The 21,857-nt window shown below is 41.5% G+C and overlaps 1 protein-coding gene across 4 annotated transcripts in view; it reads right to left on the bottom strand.

Annotated features, from left to right (window-relative positions):
* Positions 1 to 9,358: 9,358 nt before the first annotated feature.
* dcun1d5 (DCN1, defective in cullin neddylation 1, domain containing 5 (S. cerevisiae)) overlaps positions 9,359 to 21,857 on the bottom strand; it is a 32,685-nt gene continuing 20,186 nt past the window's right edge. For 2 of the 4 annotated variants that reach the window (XM_038817842.1, XM_038817840.1), the window contains exons 6-11: positions 17,013 to 17,077; positions 14,253 to 14,344; positions 13,780 to 13,888; positions 13,569 to 13,673; positions 13,325 to 13,427; positions 9,359 to 13,239 (exon numbers count right to left, since the gene is read on the bottom strand). In XM_038817842.1, coding sequence (XP_038673770.1) covers positions 13,184 to 13,239; positions 13,325 to 13,427; positions 13,569 to 13,673; positions 13,780 to 13,888; positions 14,253 to 14,344; positions 17,013 to 17,077 — 530 coding nt within the window. In that variant the 3' untranslated portion in view covers positions 9,359 to 13,183. Of the gene's footprint in view, positions 13,240 to 13,324; positions 13,428 to 13,568; positions 13,674 to 13,779; positions 13,889 to 14,252; positions 14,345 to 17,012; positions 17,084 to 21,857 lie in introns of all 4 variants that reach the window. The other 2 variants (XM_038817841.1, XM_038817839.1) reach the window with 1 other exon arrangement.

Below are 21,857 nucleotides of genomic sequence, written 5' to 3'. Positions count from 1 at the left end.
CAATACCAAAAGCTTATATAAGTATACAAAGAGTAAGAGACTAGCTAAAAGGAATTTTGGCCTTTTAGAGGATGATACTGGTGAGGTAATAATGGGGAACACAGAGATGGTAGAGGCACTGCACAGTGAGCCTCAGTCTTCATGGTAGAGGATAATAAAAATGTTATAAAATCTGCAGTTAATGCAGAGGAACTTGGTGTAATAAGCATCACAAGGGAGATAGTATTGAAAAATTGAATGGGATTAAAGGCACATAAGTCTCCAGACCTGATGGCCTGCATCCCAGGCGACAGTGGAGATGGTGGATGCATTGGTTATGATATTTCAAAATTCCCTGGATTCTGGAAGAGTCCCAGTGGATTGGAAACATGCTAATGTGATGCCCCTATTCAAAAAGGGAAAGGGACAAAAAATAAGAAACTATAGACCGGTTAGCTTGACCTCTATGGTGGGGAAGTTACTGGAATCAGTCATTAAGGAGATGACTGAAGACTTAGAAAGACAAAGCTCAATCCACCATTGTCAGCGTTGTTTCATAAAAGGTAAGCCATGTTTGGCAAACTTGCTTGAGTTATTTGAGGATGTAACTAGCAAGGTGGATAATAGGGAACCTGTGGATGTGGTTCTAGACCTCCAGAAGGTGTTTGACAAGGTGCTGCATAAAAGACTGATCCAGAATGTGAGACCGCAAGGATTTGAGGGTAGAGTACTGATGGATCTCTGTGCCTACTCGGAACCCTGGATATCTGTTATTCCTTCTCAGTTCCCAAATAACAGAGGTCAAGTCTGTGCTTTGTGGCAAAGTCCACTTGTACTTTGTTTGTCAGCTGTGACACTGGTAACTTTATTTTCAATACAACATTTAGGAAGTTCCTAAAGTTCATTTAGGAAGACTAGCAAGCTAGTCAGATTGATTGGGCGGAATTCTCTGCTCCCCATGTGGCATGGGAGAATCGTGGGAGGGCCTCCCGACATTTTTCACGCCCCCCCCAGCGATTCTCCCCCCACCGCTCGGAAAAATCGCCGCTCGCCATTTTTCATGGCGAACGGCGATTCTCCGCGCCCGATGGGCCGAGCAGCCAGCCCTTCACGCCCGTTTCAACACACCAGCAACCACTCCAGGTCGCTGCATTCGTGAAACGGGCGCCAGATGCCCGTTTGGGGCATCTAGGGGCCCGATTGGCACGGGAGCACCACGGCTGTGCTCGGGAGGGGACAGGCCCGCGATCGGTGCCCACCGATCGTCGGGCCAGCGTCCAAAACAGACGCACTCTTTCCCCTCCGCCGCCCGACAAGATCAAGCCGCCACGTCTTGCCAGGCGGCTGTAGAGACAGACGGCCACCGCGCATACGCGGTACGCACCGTCTGTGCGATGAAGTCATCCGCGCATGCACGGGTTGGAACCGGCAACCCGCGCATGACTTCACAAATGCGCCATTTTTCACGCCATTTCTGGTGCGACGAGGTCGCGGCCGGGAAAGACGGAGGCCCGCTCCTAGCCCCCCGGGTGGGGGTGAATTAGGTGCAGGGAGCGGGCCCCGAGGCCGTCGTGAACCTCAGCCGATTTCATGATGGCCAACCCGATTTTTATCGGAAGCGGAGAATACCGCCCATTGTCTTTCGCAAATACAGTAGTTGAGTTTTTGTTCAATTACAGATCATGGTAATTCTTAAAATCATAATACACATGATAACATAACTAAGTCCCTGTGAGCTTCATCTGATGCCAATGCTTATGTAGTTACATTGTATATCTTGTGTTGCCCTATTATGTATTTTCTTGAATTTTGTTTAATTTCCTTTTCTTCCCATGTACTGAATGATCTGTTGAGTTGCTCGTAGAAAAATACTTTTCACTGTACCTCGGTACACGTGACAATAAACAAATCCAATCCAAGTAGAGGTGTTGTTGCAATTGTATAGGATGTTGGTGAGACCACATCTGGAGTATTGTGTCCAGTTTGGTCTCCTTATTTGAGGAAGGATGTGATGGCATTGGACACAGTTCAGAGGAGGCTCACCAGATTAATTCCAGGATGAAGGGGTTGACGTATGAGGAGAGATTAAACAATTTATGTTTATACTTGCTGGAGTTTTGAAGGATTAGAGGGGATCTGATCGAGGTATATAAAATACTAAAAGGGATTGATAAAGTAAACTTAGACCAAGTGTCCCCCCTTGTGGGGCAATCTAGAACGAAGGGTCACATATAGGTTGAGAGGTGGTAGATTTAGAACTGAGATGAGGAGGAACTACTTCTTGCAGAGGGTGGTGAACTTGTGGAACTCGCTGTCCATAGTGGGGTGGAGTCTGAGTCATTAATGGTTTCAAGAGGCAGATAGATATATTTCTGATAAAAAAAACAGGTGAAAGGGATATGGGGAAGAGGTAGGGAGGTGGATTTGAGACCAGAAAGAGGTCAGCCATGATCTGATTGAATGCCGGTGGAGGCTCGAAGGGTTGAATTGCCTACTTCTGTTCCATAATTCCTATGCTCCTATTATGCAACAGTTTAGTTATTTAATTCAAGCCTAACAAATACATGAATTACTGAAAACCTTACCTATTCATGACTAGGGGATGGTTTCTAGAGGGTTCACTGCTTTTCTTGATTTATATTAATAACCTAAACTGGGTGTATAGGGCACAACTTCAAAATTTTAAGATGATGCAAGACTTGGAAGTATTGTGAACCTTGAGAATAATGATAGAGTTGAAGAGGACATAGATAAGCTGATGGAATAGGCGGACATGTGGCAGATGTAATTTAGTGCACTTAATAAATTATACTGAATCCTGGGTTTTATGAATAGGGGCACAGAGTACAAAAGCAAGTAAATTATGAAACTTCATAAAACACTGGTTCAGCCTCAATGGGAAAGATGGGAAGGTTTTAGCAAGGGTGCAGAAACTATTTACAAGAATGGTTCCACGGATGATTTCAGTAATGTGGACAGATTGGCCAAGCTGGGGCTGTTTTCCTTGTAGAAGAAAAGGTTGAGAGGAGACTTTTTTTTTAAGATGTGTTCAAAATCGTGAGGTATCTGGATAGTGTAAATGTTCCCATCGGCAGAAGGTCCAGAACTCTAAAGTGATTAACAAAAGAACTAAAGAAGACATGAGGAGTAACTTCTTTATGATTCAAAAGTTTTGGATCTGGAATGCACTGCCCGAGTGTGTGGTGGAGACAGACTCAATTGCGGTTTTCCAAAGGGACATGGTTGATTATTTGAAGAGAAAATATTTTATTGGGCTTCAGGGAAAAGGTTGAGGAATGGGACTAGCGAAGCTGCTGCTGCAGGGAACTGACACAGGCACAATGTGCTGTAACCATTGTATGATTCGAGTATAAATACATTTAAGGAACTTGATAAGCTTGGTAACCTGCTGGTGTGATCAAGAAGATGAGAGGAGGCTTGTGTGGAACATGTAAACCAACATCGATGGGGTGGGCCAAATGGCCTGTCTCTGTGTTGTAAATTTCATGTAAACCTCAAACAGGGAATACAAACACTGTGCTGCATTTCATATCCTCAAGCCATCAGTCAAGGAATTAATATTCAGTAGGCAAACAGAGCAGGTATTTGGTGAAATGCTGCTTTAAATTCCTTTTCGATTCCTGGCTGGGTCACTGTCTGTGTGGAGTCTGCACGTCCTCCCCCTGTGTGCGTGGGTTTCCTCCGGGTGCTCCGGTTTCCTCCCACAGTCCAAAGATGTGTGGGTTAGGTGGATTGGCCATGCTAAATTGCCCGTAGTGTGCTAATAAAAGTAAGGTTAAGGGGGGGGTTGTTGGGTTACGGGTATAGGGTGGATACATGGGTTTGAGTAGGGTGATCATGGCTCGGCACAACATTGAGGGCCGAAGGGCCTGTTCTGTGCTGTACTGTTCTATGTTCTATGTTCTAAATTCGGGGAACCGTGGACGTCAAAGACCTTGAAATGCCAATTTATGACAAAGCTGTGTGCAGGGAGCAGTAAGGTCCCTATTTCTTTTGCTGACAAGGAACTGTGCAGGAGGGTTACTGCTGTTGTTGCTGCACATTGACTCAGACATTCAACAGCAGCAGTGTGACGCCCTGGACCTTGGGCACGGCCTTCCCTCCACCACCTCTTAACCGGTGGGCAGCACGGTAGCATTGTTGATAGCACAATCGCTTCACAGCTCCAGGGTCCCAGGTTCGATTCCGGCTTGGGTCACTGTCTGTGCGGAGTCTGCACATCCTCCCCATGTGTGCGTGGGTTTCCTCCGGGTGCTCCGGTTTCTTCCCACAGTCCAAAGATGTGCAGGTTAGGTGGATTGGCCATGATAAATTGCCCTAAGTGTCCAAAATTGCCCTTAGTGTTGGGTGGGGTTACTGGGTCATGGGGATAGGGTGGAGGTGTTAACCTTGGGTAGGGTGCTCTTTCCAGGAGCCGGTGCAGACCCGATGGGCCGAATGGCCTCCTTCTGCACTGTAAATTCTATGATTTATGAACCTCCCTATGCTCCGGATTCACAGCCAATTCAATTCAATTCAAATTCAAGGAACGCATGGCCAAACTTGCTCTTGTGCCCCATTCAATAAGACAGGTAGATATCACTCAACATCATCCCTGTGCCAGCTGCCTCTGTGGCACATATCATGTCATTCCAAATGGTTGCAAGAGAATTTCCATCCAGTTCTGATTATTTCCATCAATGAGCCGAAGCCACCTGCATATGTTATGCCTGGAAACAAGTAGCTTCAATATTGGAGGCAGTGGGGATTAAAATCAACACCAATTTTACAGGTTCAAAATTCAGTCAATTAATGGAGTGGATTCTACTGAGATCAGTGGAAAGAAAAACAAGGTGAGGTGTATTATGGTTGGCCAATCAATAAAAGAGAATTTCACATCCGACTTTTAAACAGGAGGGGCTGAAGGTAAAATTGGAGGTATTGGAAGTGGGGTAAGGTGGGAAAAGCCAATGACTATTCCTAGCTAATAATGTTTGAGTCGGTTTAATGTTAGTTTTAAAATTCACAGTTGATCTCCAGAGATGTATATCCCTCAGCCTTGGGGCCATTGCTCAGTTTTGTTTGCGGGTTAAGAGAATTTCACATCCGACTTTTAAACAGGAGGGGCTGAAGGTAAAATTGGAGGTATTGGAAGTGGGGTAAGGTGGGAAAAGCCAATGACTATTCCTAGCTAATAATGTTTGAGTCGGTTTAATGTTAGTTTTAAAATTCACAGTTGATCTCCAGAGATGTATATCCCTTAGCCTTGGGGCCATTGCTCAGTTTTGTTTGCGGGTTAACTCGGTTCTTATTGGACATGGTGGGTGGAATTTTCCCCTTTGTTGGGATTGTAATGTTTGCATATGTATGTAAGTTGGTCGTGTGGTGGTGGGGGGGGGGGGGGTGATCAGTGGGGGGTGATCAGTGGGGGGTAGGATGCTTGACGCCATGGGCTGGGGCTACCAGGCTAGCTGGGTGGGCTAGCTCACAGAAGCACAGTGGGGGGCAAGCAGGTGACATGTTTGTTGATGGGGGTTGGGATTGCTATTTTGCTATGGGGTGGGGGGAGGGAGAGGGAGGGGGTATAGATCTGCTGACAGCAGGAGGGATAGACGAATGGCGACAGGATGGGAGTCGATGATGGTGGCCGCCTGGGGGCAGGCCTGGAGAGGCACGGGCTGGCCTAAGAAGGGATATGATCGATAAGAGGGCTCGCGCGGGTTCACACATCTGAAGAGCTTAAAGGCGGACGTGGCAATGATTCAAGAGATAGATCTGAGGGTGGTGGATCAGACTAGGCTGAGGAAGGGGTGGGTTGGGCAGTTATTTCATTCAGAGCTAGACTCTAAAACTAGGGCGGTAGTGATTTTGATAAATAAGTGGGTGGCATTTAAAATGGGAAGCATAGTGACGGACAACGGGGGCAGATACGTTACGGTGAGTGGGAAATTGGAGGGGATGCCGGTGGTGCTGCTAAACGTTGATGCGCCAAACTGGGACGACGCAGAGTTTATGAGACAGGTGTTGGGGAAAATTCTAGATCTGGACTTGCATCGGCTGATCATGAGTGGGGACTTTAATACAGTTATAGATCCAAGGCTGGATCGGTCGAGTTCGAGGACAGCGAGGGTGCCAGTGGCTGCGAAGGAACTAAAGGGGTTTATGGAGCAGATGGGAGGGGTGGATCCATGGAGGTTTGGACGGCCAAGATAGTTTTCTTTTTTCTCCCACATACACAAGGTGTACTCCTGGATCGACTGTTTCGTTTTGGAAGGGCTTTCCTGGCTGGGGTGGTAGACACTGAGTACTCGCCGATTGTTGTGTCGGACCATGCACCACACTGGGTAGATTTACGGATGAGCAAGGAGGGTGGGCCAGCACCCACACTGAAGATTAGATGTAGGACTGTTAGCAGAGGAGGAGGAGGTATGTAGCAGAGGGGAGGTATGTGGGCAGGTGAAGGAGATAAATGACATGGGGAGGTTTTGGCAGCAACTGTTTGGGAGGCGTCGAAGGCAATGGCGAGGGGGGAGTTTATTTGGATACAGGCGCATAAAGAGAAGGCGGAGCGGGTGGAGATGGACAGGTTAGTGAAGGAATTTCTCCAGGTAGACAGGTACTCGGAGGCGGGGTTGTTGAAGCACAGCAGTAACTATAGATGGCGTTTGGTCTGGCTATCTACAGGGAAGGCGGTGGGGCAATTGAGGAAGGGGAGAGGGGCGGTATATATATATATATATATATATATATATATATATGAGTGTGGGGAGAAGGCTAGCAGGATGCCAGCACACTAGCTTAGGAAACAGAAGCGGTGATGGAGATAGGAAGAGGGGTGAACACGGTCTTGGACCCGGACCCAGCAGTGGGGGATGGTGAACAGGGTGTTCAAGGAATATTATAGCAGGTTGTACTGTACGAGTTGGAACCCCCAGCTGGGGTGACGGGAATGAGGTGGTGTCTGGAAGGACTGGAGTTTCCAAGGGTGGAGGAAGAGTTGGTGGAGGGGTCCGGGAGCCCCAATCAGACTCTTTGAAGTAGCGGACGGATTGGAGGCTGTGCAGTTGGGCAAGGCCCCGGGACCAGACGGGTACCCAGTGGAATTCTACAAGAGGTTTTCTGGGGTGTGGCCTTTGCTGGTGATGGAGTTTAATGAGGCTAGGGAGGGAGGTGTTCTTCCCCCAATAATGTCACAGGCTTTTGATTTTTCTGAAGCGGGAGGACCCAGAACAATGAGGGTCAGATAGGCCAATCTCCCTTTTAAATGTACACGCCTATTGCTGGCCAAGATTTTGGCCTCAAAAGTAGAGGATTGTGTCCCGGGGTGATAGGGGAGGACAAGACGGGATTTGTCAAAGGAAGGCAGTTAACAGCCAACTTTAGAAGGCTCTTAAATGTTATCATGATGCTCTTTGAGTGTAGGGTGGAGGTCACTATGGACACGGAAAAGGCCTTCGACCGGGTGGAGTGGGATTATCTGTGGGAGGTCCTAGGACAGTTTGGCTTTGGGCAGGGTTTGTGGACTGGGTCTGTTTAATGTATCAGGTACTGGTGGCGAGCGTGCAGACAAACTGAGTGAGCTCAGACTATTTTAGACTTCAGTAGGACGAGGCAGGGATGGTCACTCTCTCCACTGTTGTTTGCCTTCGCTATAGAGCCGTTGGCATTAGCGCTGAGAATATCAAAGGACTGGAAGGGAAGAGGGGGGGTGTGGAGCACAGGGTCTCGTTATACAAGGACAAATTACTGACCCATTAGGGGATGGGAGAGATTATGCGGATCCTAGGGGAATTTGGCCAGTCCTCGGGGTACAAATTGAACATGGGTAAGAGTGAGGATTTTGTGATCCAGCAAGGGGGCAGGAGAAGAGTCTGGGGAGATGCCGTTTAAAGTGGTGGGAGTTTTCGATACTTGGGAATTCAGGTGGCACGGCGATGGGAGCAGTTACATAAATTAAATCTGACCCAGTTGGTTGAGCAGATGAAGGAGGACTTTCAGAGGTGGGACATGCTCCCGTTCTCACTGGCGGGGAGGATACAGACCATAAAGGTGACAGTGCTCCCAAGATTTTTGTTGATTTTTCAGTGTCTCCCTATTTTTATTCCAAAAGCTTTTTAAAAAGAGGATCAAAGCGGTGGTCTCTGGGTTTGTTTGGGCTGGTAAAACCCCGTAAGGAAGGTGCTGTTGGAGCAGAGCCAAGGTGGAGGGGGGGGGGGGGGGGGGGGGAGGGGGCTGTGTTGGTACTGGCCTTACCGAACTTTAGGAACTATTACTGAGTGGCAAATATAGCCATGATCAGGAAGTGGGGTCAGGGTCGGTGTGGGAGTGGGTGGAGGCAGCATCATGTAGGGGCACAAGTTTAAGGGCATTGGTAACGGCACCTCTGCCGTTCTCGCCGGCTCAGTACTCCACAAGCCCGGCAGCTCTGAGGGTATTGGGGAGTGCCAGGAGCATATGGGAGTGGAGGCAGCATCGGTGTGGGCTCCAATTTGTGGGAACCACCAGTTTGTGCCGGGGAGTCTGGAAGGAGAGTTTTGGAGGTGGCAGAGAGTGGGGATTGATAAGCTGGGGGACCTGTTTATTGATGGGAGATTTCCAAGTCTGGAGGATTTGGAGATGTTTGAACTGCCAGGAGGGAATGGGTTTTGTTATCTACAAGGGGAGGGGTTAGGGAACGAAGAGGGGGGACTGGGGAACTGTGTATGGGCAAGGTTGTTGGTTGGGGTGGGGGAGGGAAATGTGTGTTTTTTACTGAGTTATGTTTACATTTGTATTTGTTATAAAATCATAAATGCCTTAATAAAATATTTGAAACAAAATGTCTTCCTTTGAATAGAAGATGTGGTATAGAGAGGGGGGGAAATAATCAATTCCGAACTTTAACAGGCTCGATAGCCTGAACTTTTATTTCTCTGGATTTTGTGTTTTTCATTGAAGCTACTCTTAAAATGAGACTAAGAGCATGTCATTTTAAACCCTTAATTGTTCAGCCAAAAGTATAACTTGCGTTTTTAAAATATAATTTTTAAAGTATGCAAAGTATTATAATTCAGACAATTAAAAGGTTCCAATTCACACAAGGTTTCTGGAAAATTATTTTTTAAGGCATTTCTATACTTTTATTTGTAGTTTTCAAACACCAAAATAACAATTTTCTGGGGAGGGAGGTGGAGGGCAGGGAGACTGTGTGGAGGAGTGTAGAACCTTGCATCCGAAAAAGATGGGCACTCTTGGGTATCAGACATAAATCTTGAGATATTTAAAATACACAAATGGAGAACATATGGAAGTACCATGGGCAGGAATAACAAGTTATTTTAGTGTTTGGGGAAACTAACTTTTAGTGTAGCTGCCAGTCACGAATTAAGACACTTCAATCTTCACTGTTCCTTTTTCTTTATTACATAACTAAAATGCCAGAGTTCACAGTTCTTGGCATGCCAGTAGTTCTGCTTCAGGTTGCATTGCATTGGGTTGCCCCTTTTCACCAATATCTTTAAATATGAAAACATGCAAAGTCATTAATTTATTCCATTATGAACTTATCTTTATAAAGTTTATAATTCAATTTAAATTGGTTTGCAATTAGGCAATGCACAAACATAAACATAATTCTAATCCAAGATCCAAAGGATGCAGTGAGTGGATACCACTTTCAGTTGGAACAGTGAAATTAAAAGAGAAGTTGTACTCCTTTTGTAGGATCCTTCCAACGATGTAAAGTTGTAAGAAACTAAAATAGTATTTTCAAAAGCCACAAACTGGTACTGCTGTGAACAATGCAGGGACACCTTTAAGTACAATTTAAATGCAGTAATCCTCTCTTTGCAACACCACAGTATTCCTTTGCTTCAGATCAAGGAAGAACTGAGGGATTACCAATGCATGTAAAATTTTGGAAAATGACAAACTAAAAAGTTGCAATTATATATTCAGCAGCACATTTCAGAATGAAAGAAATCACACTCGCAAATATTCTTAAGTTTCACCACAGTTTCCCCCTCAAAAAATGCTATCAAGTACATTTAACAAATCAGCTATTACGTTTTGTCAGTCTATTTCTATTTTCCTTTCAAATACTGCACTGTAGATTCTCAAATATTAGTATTATTTTATGTACAAGATGGAAGAAACATCCTTCCCTGCAGACCCAGTGCACATTTTTCCCTTTTATTAAAGCAGACATGCTTTAGAATTTCTGGATTTAAGCTAAAACTATGGTTCTTCCAGTTTAGGAAAAAGTCTTGCAGCTTTGACCATATCCAAATTGTGAAAGGAATAAAAAATAAGCTTACATTCAGACACACCATATTAAGTTCCTAAGACATCTCAAACAACTTCACAACCAATGAATCTTTTTCCAAGCGTAGTCACTTATGCAGACAACCAGAACCTGGCATTTGTCACTTAGGAGATTTGAGCTTTTAAAAGGCAACTATGTGAACTTAGAGATGGCAAACTTTAAAAAGAATCATGTTCATCCAAATACATATGGTTCCTGCCTTGCTCATTTCTGAAGCTAACTCAATTATCCACTAATTAAAATATTTAATTTTACTGAGCTGAAAGTTGATGTAAGAGAATGCTGAAGCTCATGGGCAGCAAGGGAGGTTTACCCTGGATTAAGAAAAAGGGAGGTTTTGAATAATGATGATCAAATTAGCATCAAAGCAAATCTTAGCATCAAAGCAACATTAAATCTTAAATACAAAGCATCAACTTGCATTGTTAAACTTGTGCTCCGCTTTTCAAGGGTTGGCAATAGTTGGGCCAGTGTGTTATAGTTGATGGTTTCCCAATAAAAACAAAACTGCATGGGCAAAGTTAAGTAATTTCCACAATAAAAGCTGACAGGTGTAGTTTTAAATATATAAATGCCTCATTAATGTACATTTTCCAGTGTGAGGTTTGTCAGCTGTGGTTGCTCTCTCACCGGGAATCTTTTCAGCGGCAATGAAGATTCCATATGGAGTTGTTCAAAGTTTTTTGTAACTTTAGATGTCAGGTAATTGGCATTGAAGCAGGAATTCATTACTGCAAAAATATTGGCAGCACTGACATTTTCTTAGCTTGACAGCTAATTATGAACAGACAATGTGATGACACTAGTTGACATTGGTGCAGTCACTACCTGGTGAAAATTTAAACATTTCCAAAGTGTTAGAGATATATGGCAACGTTAGGAATATCCTTTTAAAAGATTTCACGGAGGAGGGGGAAGGAAATAAAAATAAACTTTAAATCAAATGTTGCATTTTTCTCTTTTAAAGAAAAAGTAGCCAAACAAATTTATTAAAATATTGGCATCAGGTTTTGAATAATTACCGCATTGGCTTTGAAGGCTTAAAAAAAATTCGGTTTGCTTGATGATCCAATGTTTTCTAGGAACGGAGCTTCAGTGAACTTCCTTTACTGTTGTTTTATTACTGGGGTGGTCCCTAGAATGAGTACATCATTTCAGAGAAGTAGTCAAGGTAAATCATTAAGCAACTTAAAAAGCACACTTTTTAAGTAGCCCATTCTTATATTATATAAAACTTCAGCCTCATGTAATTTAAACAGATTTTATATGATGGTGGTGATGCAAATAGTAAGAGAGAATCCTCCCTCCAGCAACAGGCGTATCAGCATATCTGGTGTAAGGTGCACATAACCAGTATACGTATTTCCCAGTGCCGTGGTTACCGTGTTGATCAATTGGCATTTACAGGCACGCAATACATTGCTAAGCTAGCGAATCACCAAATTGAAAATCCATAAGACCATAAAAGTCAATTTTAAAATATGGACTGTGAAAAAACAAAAACTGTACTACTTCGGAATATTAACTGGCACCCAGGATGTACAGGGCTGTGTAAAGTGCATCCCAAAACACTACACTACATTTTTTTTTTTAAAAACTGCAGCAGTAAATCAGTAGCTTTTAGTATTTCTAGACTGGTGATACTGTTCCAGCCTTAGACTTCCCCTAATATCACCCTCAAGAGATTTTTTTTGGGGGGGGGGGGGGGGGGTAATTTGGAAGAATCTGTTGAAAACTGAAGCTAAGGAAAATAAGGAATCACTGCACTCATGCTTCAATGTTTAAATTCTGAGTATTTAGGTTATGACTTTCTTTGCACAAGAGATCCATTGACAAAATTTCAATTTGTCTTTTAGACACTAAGAACATAAAGATTTTTTTATTCAAGGACCCACAGTATCACCTCCTTACAAAAGCTTCAATTGATCAATGGCATAAGAGTGCTTAGTTCAGGCTAATTTACAACTTTATACTCTAAAGAGTCAAATATATAAAGATAATACCACAAAATAATCCAATACTGTACTGTTGGTACAGTAGATCAATTACTCAATAATGTGGTCACTTACCTGCTTTGACTAAAAATTATAGTCAAAACCACATACTTTCTAATCCAGTATGGATTAGTTAACTCATATGCAATTCTGATTATACACATTTCTCCACCTGAAACAGGTGCATACGACTACATCCTGTTTGTTCTTAATAAGTGTCAAATAAAACAAATAAAAGCTTTTGGAAACAGGCAAATCATTCTGTGGATACTTCAGCAACATTAACTGAACAAATTTAAACATACATTTGTACCACTTGTAATATTCTATTACATGGGCCTTGTAGTGGTGCTACTGTCATTACCATAAACCCTGAGCACACAGGCCTAGACTAGCACCAGTACCTATTGATATACTATATCACAGAAAAGGTGCTACATAGTTACAATAACATGACGAGGTTCAGTAGGTTTTTGGTATGGTACCAGAGCAGCGAGTGACTGATACAATAGCATGCACTTTCAAGAATGGAAAAATGCATCCATACACTGAGGCCTTCTACCTACAGTCACCCATGAAACTGATGACGATTTCTGTTTCTAATGAAAATCTATAATTTTTTAAAATGTGCTTCATCAAAGTACTTTGTTATAAACAGATATCGCCAGAAGCATCAAGACTCAGGACAAAATCCTAACATTGGGTGCTGTAGTCAATGAATACATAATAAAATGCTTAATGCAGTTGCAACTTGAAAACCTTCTCCTCACTTGTAACACTGAAAAGTCTGTAGCTAGCATTAAAGATGGCTTCTGACAAATACTTTCCACTTCATAATTAAAGATGTAGTTTGGTCAGGCAGCAAAACGTTATTGCTCTCCCCTTAGTTCTCTTCCACTCCACCTTGTTATGATGACTGCCTTGCCTTCTGCCACTCAACAAATTCATCAAGAAGTACTGGCCCTAAAGAGAAAACAAGTTCAATTACAATTTTGCTGTCGTTATATTAGAATAAATGCATAATCCTATTTATGGGAAAGAAACTTACATGCACCATCTTCATCATAGTTGCTCAGGTCTGCAAGTACAGTTCTGCTGAACTCCAATACATTGAACCATTGATCCTTATTCATCACTCTGTACTTGGATTGCTGCAAAGAGTTCATATGCTATTATGAAAAACATTTACTTGGCAACCCTCAAGTTATTTAATTATTACATTTCTTCCAAATTATAGATGTAGTTCGTTTTTGTTGCAAGGATTTGAGATTTTAAAAAAATTAACAATGTACCTCCAAAAATTGATAAAACGCAGAGAATAGAGCCCACGTTCTTCCCAGGAGCAGAGCTAACATAGACTTAGCAGTATCAATATCAAGGCTACGTTGGTCTTTATCCTAAAAGAGAACACATTGTAGAGGTTTTGAGGTTATGACATTGATCAAAATGTTAAGGTACAGCTCAAAGATCCATGCAAAGGGAAGAATATTTATTTTGTCTTACCCTAGCAAAATCAAAGGCATATCTGTAAATTTGTTTGAAAGCTGACAGATCATTCAGTTGTGAGCGCAAATAGTCAAATTTGCCCTGCAACCTTTCTGTGCAGTCACATCTAGGTTAAAAGAAATACAGAATTAAGAATTTCCTGAGCACAGATCCAAAGGATAACCTGCAAGTTAACATACAAGCTTAATGACATTAAGAATGAGCTGCAGCTTATAGTTAGGGAAAACACATACAGGACATGGAATGGACTGTTATTCATTCACACTGGGCTAAATCGCTGGCTTTTAAAGCAGACCAAGTCAGGCCAGCAGCACGGTTCAATTCCCGTACCAGCCTCCCCGAACAGGTGCCGAAATGTGGCAACTAGGGGCTTTTCACAGTAACTTCATTGAAGCCTACTCGTGACAATAAGCGATTTTCATTTTTCATTTCATTTCATTATAGAACAGGCACAATCACAGATTTCTTACTGTAATGAGGTCATTCCTTTTAGCCATTCTTCTTTAGTGAAAAATCCCATGTTCTGAGCCTCTAGTTTCCACGCTAATACTAACATGATAATCTGCAGACCAAAAAAGGTTAGGATAGTTTTTGAACAGAGGGTTTTAGAAACATTTTTCAGCAGCCAAATCAAACAGATCCTGAGTTTGTTCTCTTCCCATCAAAGTTTATCCAGCTTCAGTACAAACCAATTAGAATTAGTCCTTAAGTTGATTTTGTCATGAATAATGCTAACTTTCAGCATTCTGCTTCATCTACATTTGTAAAGTGACATTTGAAAATTCAGGTCAAATTCAGGTATATGGTCTTTACCTGACCATTCTGACAGAAAACAAATTAGTTTCCTTTAGGTTTTTAAAAAACCCATAAATAGGTCAAATCAGAGAAAAAAGGAAATTGCTAAATGATATGTTTCCACCCGACCTTCAGCTACATGCCTTAAAATCTCTCCACATACAAGATTAAATTATGCTTAGAAAACATAATTGGAAAACAAATTATCTGGTAATTATCGGAGTGTAAATTTGCTGCTGAATTTCCCTATGTTACAATTGTAATTACGCCAAAAAATGTACTTTAATGGCTGTAAAATACTTTGGATATCCTGAGGTTATGAAAATTGCTCATGTGCAAGCTCTTTCTTGGGACTATTTTAGGTACGTTAATTTCCTTCTTTTTGAGCATTAACATCGATCAACAATACTGATGAGGGTTCTCTACAAAATTGACAATTACAGCGCCATCTAAAGGATAGCATGTTTCCTGCAGGTTCAAGCACAAACACTGCGTTACACATGGAGGTTAACGTAATTCAATGGGAGATGATAAGCCATGTAGATACCTGCCTAAAACTTTAACAATAGACAATCAGTACAAGTAGAGATAGAAAATGGTCAAAAAGTTACGATGATAAAAGGAAAGTACAGAATGCAGGGCCAAAATTATTTAATTGCCAAAAGAATGCATATCTTGAATTCGGGTTAGAAAGATGATGACTGAACTCGCCATTGCATGCCAAAGGTTACAGGGTCACATTATATACAAACAAAAGTTGAATTGTTAGTGTAACTATGTGTATCCATTATGTAACAATAACAACTGGTATTTACACAGTGCCTTTAATGTAGCAAAATATACTAAGGCGTTTTATAGACCATCAAGAAGAGCATTTTTACATTAAGCCACAAAAAGCACATGGGACAGGTGACCAATGGCTCAGGTCAGCGAATTAGATTTTAAGCAGCAATCTTAAAGGAAGAGTAAAGTAGAGTTGTTGGGGAGGAAATTGTAGGATTTTGGGCTTCGGCCAGTGAAGACATGGCCGCCAATTGCAAATAATATTCGCATTTTAAATTATTGGACAAGGAAAAGCACGGAAAATTAGCACAAAAGACCAAATGAACTTGCTTTAGTAATTTTCTGAGGTGATGTTCAAAGCATTTTCTCCAAATGTTTTTTTAAAAATGTATAAAATGTTACATTCCTGTGCACTTTACACTTCCTGTAAAGCCTCAGAAAACTGGACAACAAAATATGAATATTAATTGCAATTGGCAGCCATGTCTTCACTGGCCGAAGTCCAAAGTCCTACAATTTCCTCCCTAACCACTCGACTTCACTCTTCCTTTTAAGATTGCTGCTTAAAATCTAATTCGATGACCTGAACAAAAAAAAAATAGGAGGCTTTGAAATGAGGCTGTCGAGACACAGGCTGAAAATTTCATAGGTAGTCCACAAGACAAATGAAGAAGCACTTGAAATTGCAAAAGTAAAAATAACTCAAATGTGAAAACTTAAAAGAAAATGACAATATTTTGGCCATTTGATGAGAGTTGAAAGTCTCCAGGGAAAAGGGGAGGACAGCAGAAAGTGGGGTGTCTGTTTCAGACAAGCTAATGGTGGATGTGTGAGGATGGCACAAGACAGTCTAGCATAATGTTTCATGACAGCAGATCTCTTGGTAGGAGCAGCTACAAGCAGCAAAAGCTAGGATTAGAGATGCCCTGAAACTTTGAGTCAGAATTTGAGTTTGAATACAGAATTGTCTGTATTGAACTAAAATGATGTGCTGTAACATGCACATTGCAGATATTCACCTGAACAATCTGATATGATGCAAGTCTGCATAACAACACATCTTAGGGAAATAAAAAAGTAGCTATAGTACATATGCATGAAATGCATTTTCTAGGACATTTCTTCCTTACAACAAATGTCCACAAATCTATGAAATCATGGTTTGGATAAATCCATGACCAGCTTTTCTCTGACAAATAGCCAGTAGATGAATGCATACCACATACTTCATGTAACATTTCTGGAATAAGAAGGTAGCCAGCAACAAGCCACTGGTCCATCTCTTTTTTTAAACTCTTTAATTACGTTCTCAGAACACGATTAGCTTTTAGCATTTTAGGATAAAATATTTGGACTTTGATTCATTTCTACCTTTTTAAATTGCATTTTACTTAGTTAGGACCACCTAAGAAAAATGGCAGCACATCCATAAACATCACGAGGCTCTTAACGCAAAATTGAAAAAAAATTCAAACTACTTACTCCCAAGCTAGAAAAAAAAATCCTTTACTGTAATTAAAAGGAAAACCACGTACTATAACTAGAATCTAGTCTTAGTATAAGCAACTTTATTTAGCAATCATTTGATCAATAAACTGTCATTTCAGTTTATTGTAGTAATTATTGACTTCCATAAAAGAACTTAAACTTACATTTTCAGGCTCCACGCCTATATCTTCACAAAGTTTTTCCATTCCCTCAGGACCAACAATTTCATCTGTTCCTTGAAGAGAGAATGGGAATGAAATCCTGTATTCTATCCAAATCTCAGTTCTAAAGTGTGATAGGTAATCATGCACCAAGTTCAACTAATATATTAACCCACACACAGGGAACGTTTCATTCTTCTTCCAATTTGATTAATCGAATCCTGTAAATAAGCAATTGATGCTCATGGATAGAAATCAAACCAGCATCGTGTGTGCAAGTCATTTGATCACTAAGGGAAGCCAGCACAGTTCAGCGATTTAACCTGACCAAAATGCAGCAGTTTCAGAAGTAACAAGTGCAAGAACGTCAATAGATCAGAATGTTGAAGACATTGACATACATGAACCTGATAGGCTTAAATTATCCTCTGCCTTTTCCTGATTTACAAGTGTCAATCATCTACTCAAATGTTTCTTGAAATAGATTTTAGGTCAATCTAAATACAGTGGCTACAAGAACAAGTCAGAGGTTGGGAATCCTGTGGAGAGTAATGCATATCTTCACTCCCAAAACCCATCTATCGACAAGGCATAAGTCAGGAGTGTGGTGGAATACACTTCACCTGCCTGGATGAGTGCAGCTCCAACAACACTCAGAGCCTCACCACCATCCAGGACAAAGCAGCCTGCTTCATTGGCACCCTATCCATCATCTCTGCACAATAGCAACAAGATTCACTGCAGCAATTCACCAAGGCTCCTTGGAGTGCTTTCCAAACCTGCAGCTTCTACTACCTCCAAGGACAAGTGCAGCAGATAAATGGGAACACCATCAACTGCAAGTTCCCCTCCAGGTTGAACACCATTCTGACTTAGAACAATATTGCCATTCCTTTACTGTTGCTGGGTCAAAATCCCTTCCTCTCTAACAGCATTGTGGTGTACCTACACCATATGGGACTGCATTGGGGTTCAAGACACCTGACCACCATCTTCTCAAGAAAAATTAGGGATGGGTGATAAATACCGCCCTAATCAACGATCATCCCACAAATGAATAAATAAAAATGGATAAATTCAGCAATATTGTTTTTAATAGATAATAAATTAGAACATTCTACTCCCATCAAAAAGCAATTATACAAGATATTAAATTGCTTGAAGAAAACCAAGGCCCAAAACTAAAACTCTCACTGAAAGCCAACCTTGTGAAACCACATTTGTAGCTTGTAGTTTACACTCCAATCTTCACAAAAGCTCGAGGTTGCAGGAGGCTCCACACGGGATTAACGTAGTTTTCATAATGAGTACAAAATAACCATTTCCAAAGTGCTTCAGTTACCTTGCACAATTGCGCTGCTAAAAGCACAGATGAGACAATTCAATACTGCAACAACGTAGCATATTTACCAGCCATTTAAAAACAAACTTAAAAATGCACCAGTTGCCTCAAACCTACCTATCTTTTTGATTGAGCAAGTTCTAGGCCCTTTCACTCCAAATTAGCATATACAAAGACAAGTTCAGACACTAATTATTCACAATCTATCCCCAAGGAGACTAGTGGAAACAAGTTGAGTGTATATTATCTATTTTACTGCCTTTTCAAATCGCCATGAGGTCACAGAATTGTAGCAATCTATGCAATAAACCCATACATACAAAAGCAATATACTACAGATCCTGGAAATCTGCAATAAAAACAGGAAATGCTGGAAATACTCAACAGGTCCGACAGCATCGGTGAAGACAGAAACAGAATTAATGTTTCAGGTCGTTGATCTTTCATTAGAACCAGGAAATATTAGGAATCTAACAAGCTTTGAGCAAGTAAAAGATCGTGTGGGTTGGGGAGGGGGGAAAAAAAGATGAGAGGGAGGAAAAGAACGCTTAGCTCTGAGATAGGTTGGAAGGTAGGCAAGATCAGATGACAGTAGGGTTGATATGCAAGGCCAAAGGGAGTGGCAATGAGACAAGGAACAAAGATGTTTCTCAAGGAGTGGTTGGCAGGATAGCTGCTGTACAAATATAAGATAACGAAAGGAAAAAAAACACTAGACAAGGTTGGGGCAGAAATTATGATCCAAAATTGTTGGAACTCAATTTTGAGTCCAGAGGCTGTAAAGTGGCCAGTTGAAAGAAGAGATGCAGTACCTCATGCTTGCGTTGACTTCATTGGAACAATGTAGCAGGCCAAAGACAGAAAGGGCAGAGTGGAACAAAATAGAAAATTAAAATGACAGGCAGCAGGAAGGTATGGTCCTATAGGATTTTTCTTTATAAAGTGGTCACGTAGTTTCCATTTTGTCGCCCCAGTGTAGGGACCACATCATGGGCAGTAAATGCAGTATACTAAATTGAAATAGCTGTTTTATCTGGAAGGAATCTTTGGGGTCTCAGAAGTTGAAACGGGAAGAGGTAAAAGGGTGATGCATTGTTTGTGTTTGCAAAGAATGGTACTGTGGGAGAGGGGTATTGGGGTTGACTATGAATGGACCAGGGTAATATGGTTCATTTGGAATGCTGGGAGGAAGATGTGCTCGGTGGTATTACATGAGAGATGACAGAAATGGCAGATAATGATGGTTGAATATGAAGGTTGTGGAGGCAAGGGGGAACCTTACCGTGGTGCTCAGAGAGAGGAAGGCGTGAAGGCATAAATTGTGAGAAACAGAACAGCGTCCAGGCCTGTCAACCACATTAGAAAGAATCCTTGGCCAAGGTAAAAATGCTGGAAGCACTGGTATGAAAGGCTGTATTGTCAGAACAGAGGAGGTAGAGATGGAAGAACTGGGAGAACAGAATGGAGTCCCTACAGAAAGCGTGGTGTGAGGAAGTGTAGTCAAGTTAGCCGTTGGGAGTCCATTGGCTTATTGTGATTATTGATTGATGGCCTATCCCAAGAAATGGAGACTTATGTAAAGGAGAGGAAAAGAAATGGAGAAGGAGAGAAGTCAGGGACGGATCTTGTGAGGGTGAAAGAAGGGTAAAAATAGGAAAAATCATCGATGGAATTTTTCAGTTCAGAGCAAGAGCAGGAAATGGCACTGATACAGTCATATACTGGAAAAAAGAGGAGAGATAGTGAGCACAAGTAGGAATGGAACAAAGAAAATGTTACAAATTCCATAATAAAGCTGGCATAGCCAGGACCCATGTGGGTACCCATAGCAACACCTTTTATTTGGAGGAGGCGAGTATAGCTGACAGCGAAGTTGCCAACCACGAGAACAGGTTCAGCCAGCTGAAGGGCGGTGGTAGATGGGAACTAATTGGGCCTCCATTCAAAAGTTCTCAGACCACCCTATGGTGCATAACACAATAGATCTATGTGTAGCTGAAGTAAGAAAATCAGACTTCTTTTCAATCAAAGCCATTTCATCTCCCCTTCCTCTCCTGTCCACACTTCCTCCACAAAACACCATCTACACCCATGACTCCCTCTTCTAAACAATTAACCAGTCATCCTAAAGTCTTCCAACATAGTCCATGTTTCTCTTAGTTCACGTTCTATGCTCAACCTTTCAAATCAGTGCTACCCTGCTTTCTGCTCCCAGAAAGACAGTGACACTTTACTTTTAAAAGTTTGCTGTTGCTCATTAAGGCCTTTCAGACAAAAGCTGGTCATTTTTCTGCTGAGGGAAATACAAATAGGTGGATAATTACTTGACTAGCCATGAGCCACTGACTATTTGGCAAAGTAAATAGTCCACCATGGATTTTACTTGGGGTTTGATACAGGGTCATCAATTTGAAATCATATCTCCAGTCCTCCCTCTACCAGATGCTGCCTAACCTAACCTGAGTATTTCTTGCATTTTCTGTTTTTTAAAAAATGGATTTTACTCCATTGTTTTATTAGGTGGTTAAGTATTGATTGGAAAGGGCTGTCCTAGATCAGAGATTGAGCACTCACCTCACGAACTACAATCAGACAAAAAAAAAGTTCTGGGCTGTGCAAACCATTACCTTAATAAGCCAACAGTGTTAGCACCAGAAGCACAAAAAAGTTGACTAGCAAAGATTTTAAGAGCCCTGGTATGATGCTTAGTAACAGAAAGTTTCACAAGAAATTAAAAATATCAACTAAATCATGAATGACAAAAAGCAAATACGAACCAAGCAATTAATTCAAATATAGGCACATGACATATGCTTTTGTAACATTCAATTAGAGGTTTTACTCATTTTAGTTTCTAATTTCAAAGCTCAGAAGATGATTATAAAAGCAAGTACTTTGGTTCTAATACTATTGAACTGTAATGGACTGCAGCGGTTCTTGAGGGCAGCTCACCATCACCTTCTCAAGGACAATTAGGGATGGGCAACGAATGCTGGCCCAGCCAGAAAAGCTCACATCCCTTGAACGGATAAAGAAAAAACAAATCTGTGAATCTGTATCCAGAAATAGTCATGCCATGAAATCAGGCGATACGAATTTGCTATTAAAACAAGAAGGAAGCATTTCAAAAGACAAGTCCAGGTTTCTGCTGGTAAGGCTAATGAATTTTGATAGGCAAACGCAATCAATAGAATAAAATGGAAGTACTGAATTTCTAATCAGTATAAACAAAATGAAGGAAAGCAGCACAATTTACACACTTTTCATGCAGAAAATCTAATCTTGGTACAAAAGAAACTCAAACAATCTAATTAAATGGAAATACAAAGGTTCATACATAATCAAAATAAGTCATAATGTGCCAAGATTGCCCTTCTAATGACAGACACACACTTAAATTGTAGTAATACATTTCCCCCATACCAGTCAAACTAATGTATTAACAAATATGAAAAGATCCTGCTGAAATTATCACATCTCAACAAAAGTAGCAGAGTTAGGAATCT

Source organism: Scyliorhinus canicula, chromosome 14 (genome assembly GCF_902713615.1).
Source record: "Scyliorhinus canicula chromosome 14, sScyCan1.1, whole genome shotgun sequence".
In the NCBI taxonomy this organism is placed as follows: Eukaryota; Metazoa; Chordata; class Chondrichthyes; order Carcharhiniformes; family Scyliorhinidae; genus Scyliorhinus; species Scyliorhinus canicula.
The sequence above is the reverse complement of the archived record's forward strand: the minus strand, read 5'-3'. Positions and strand labels throughout refer to the sequence as shown.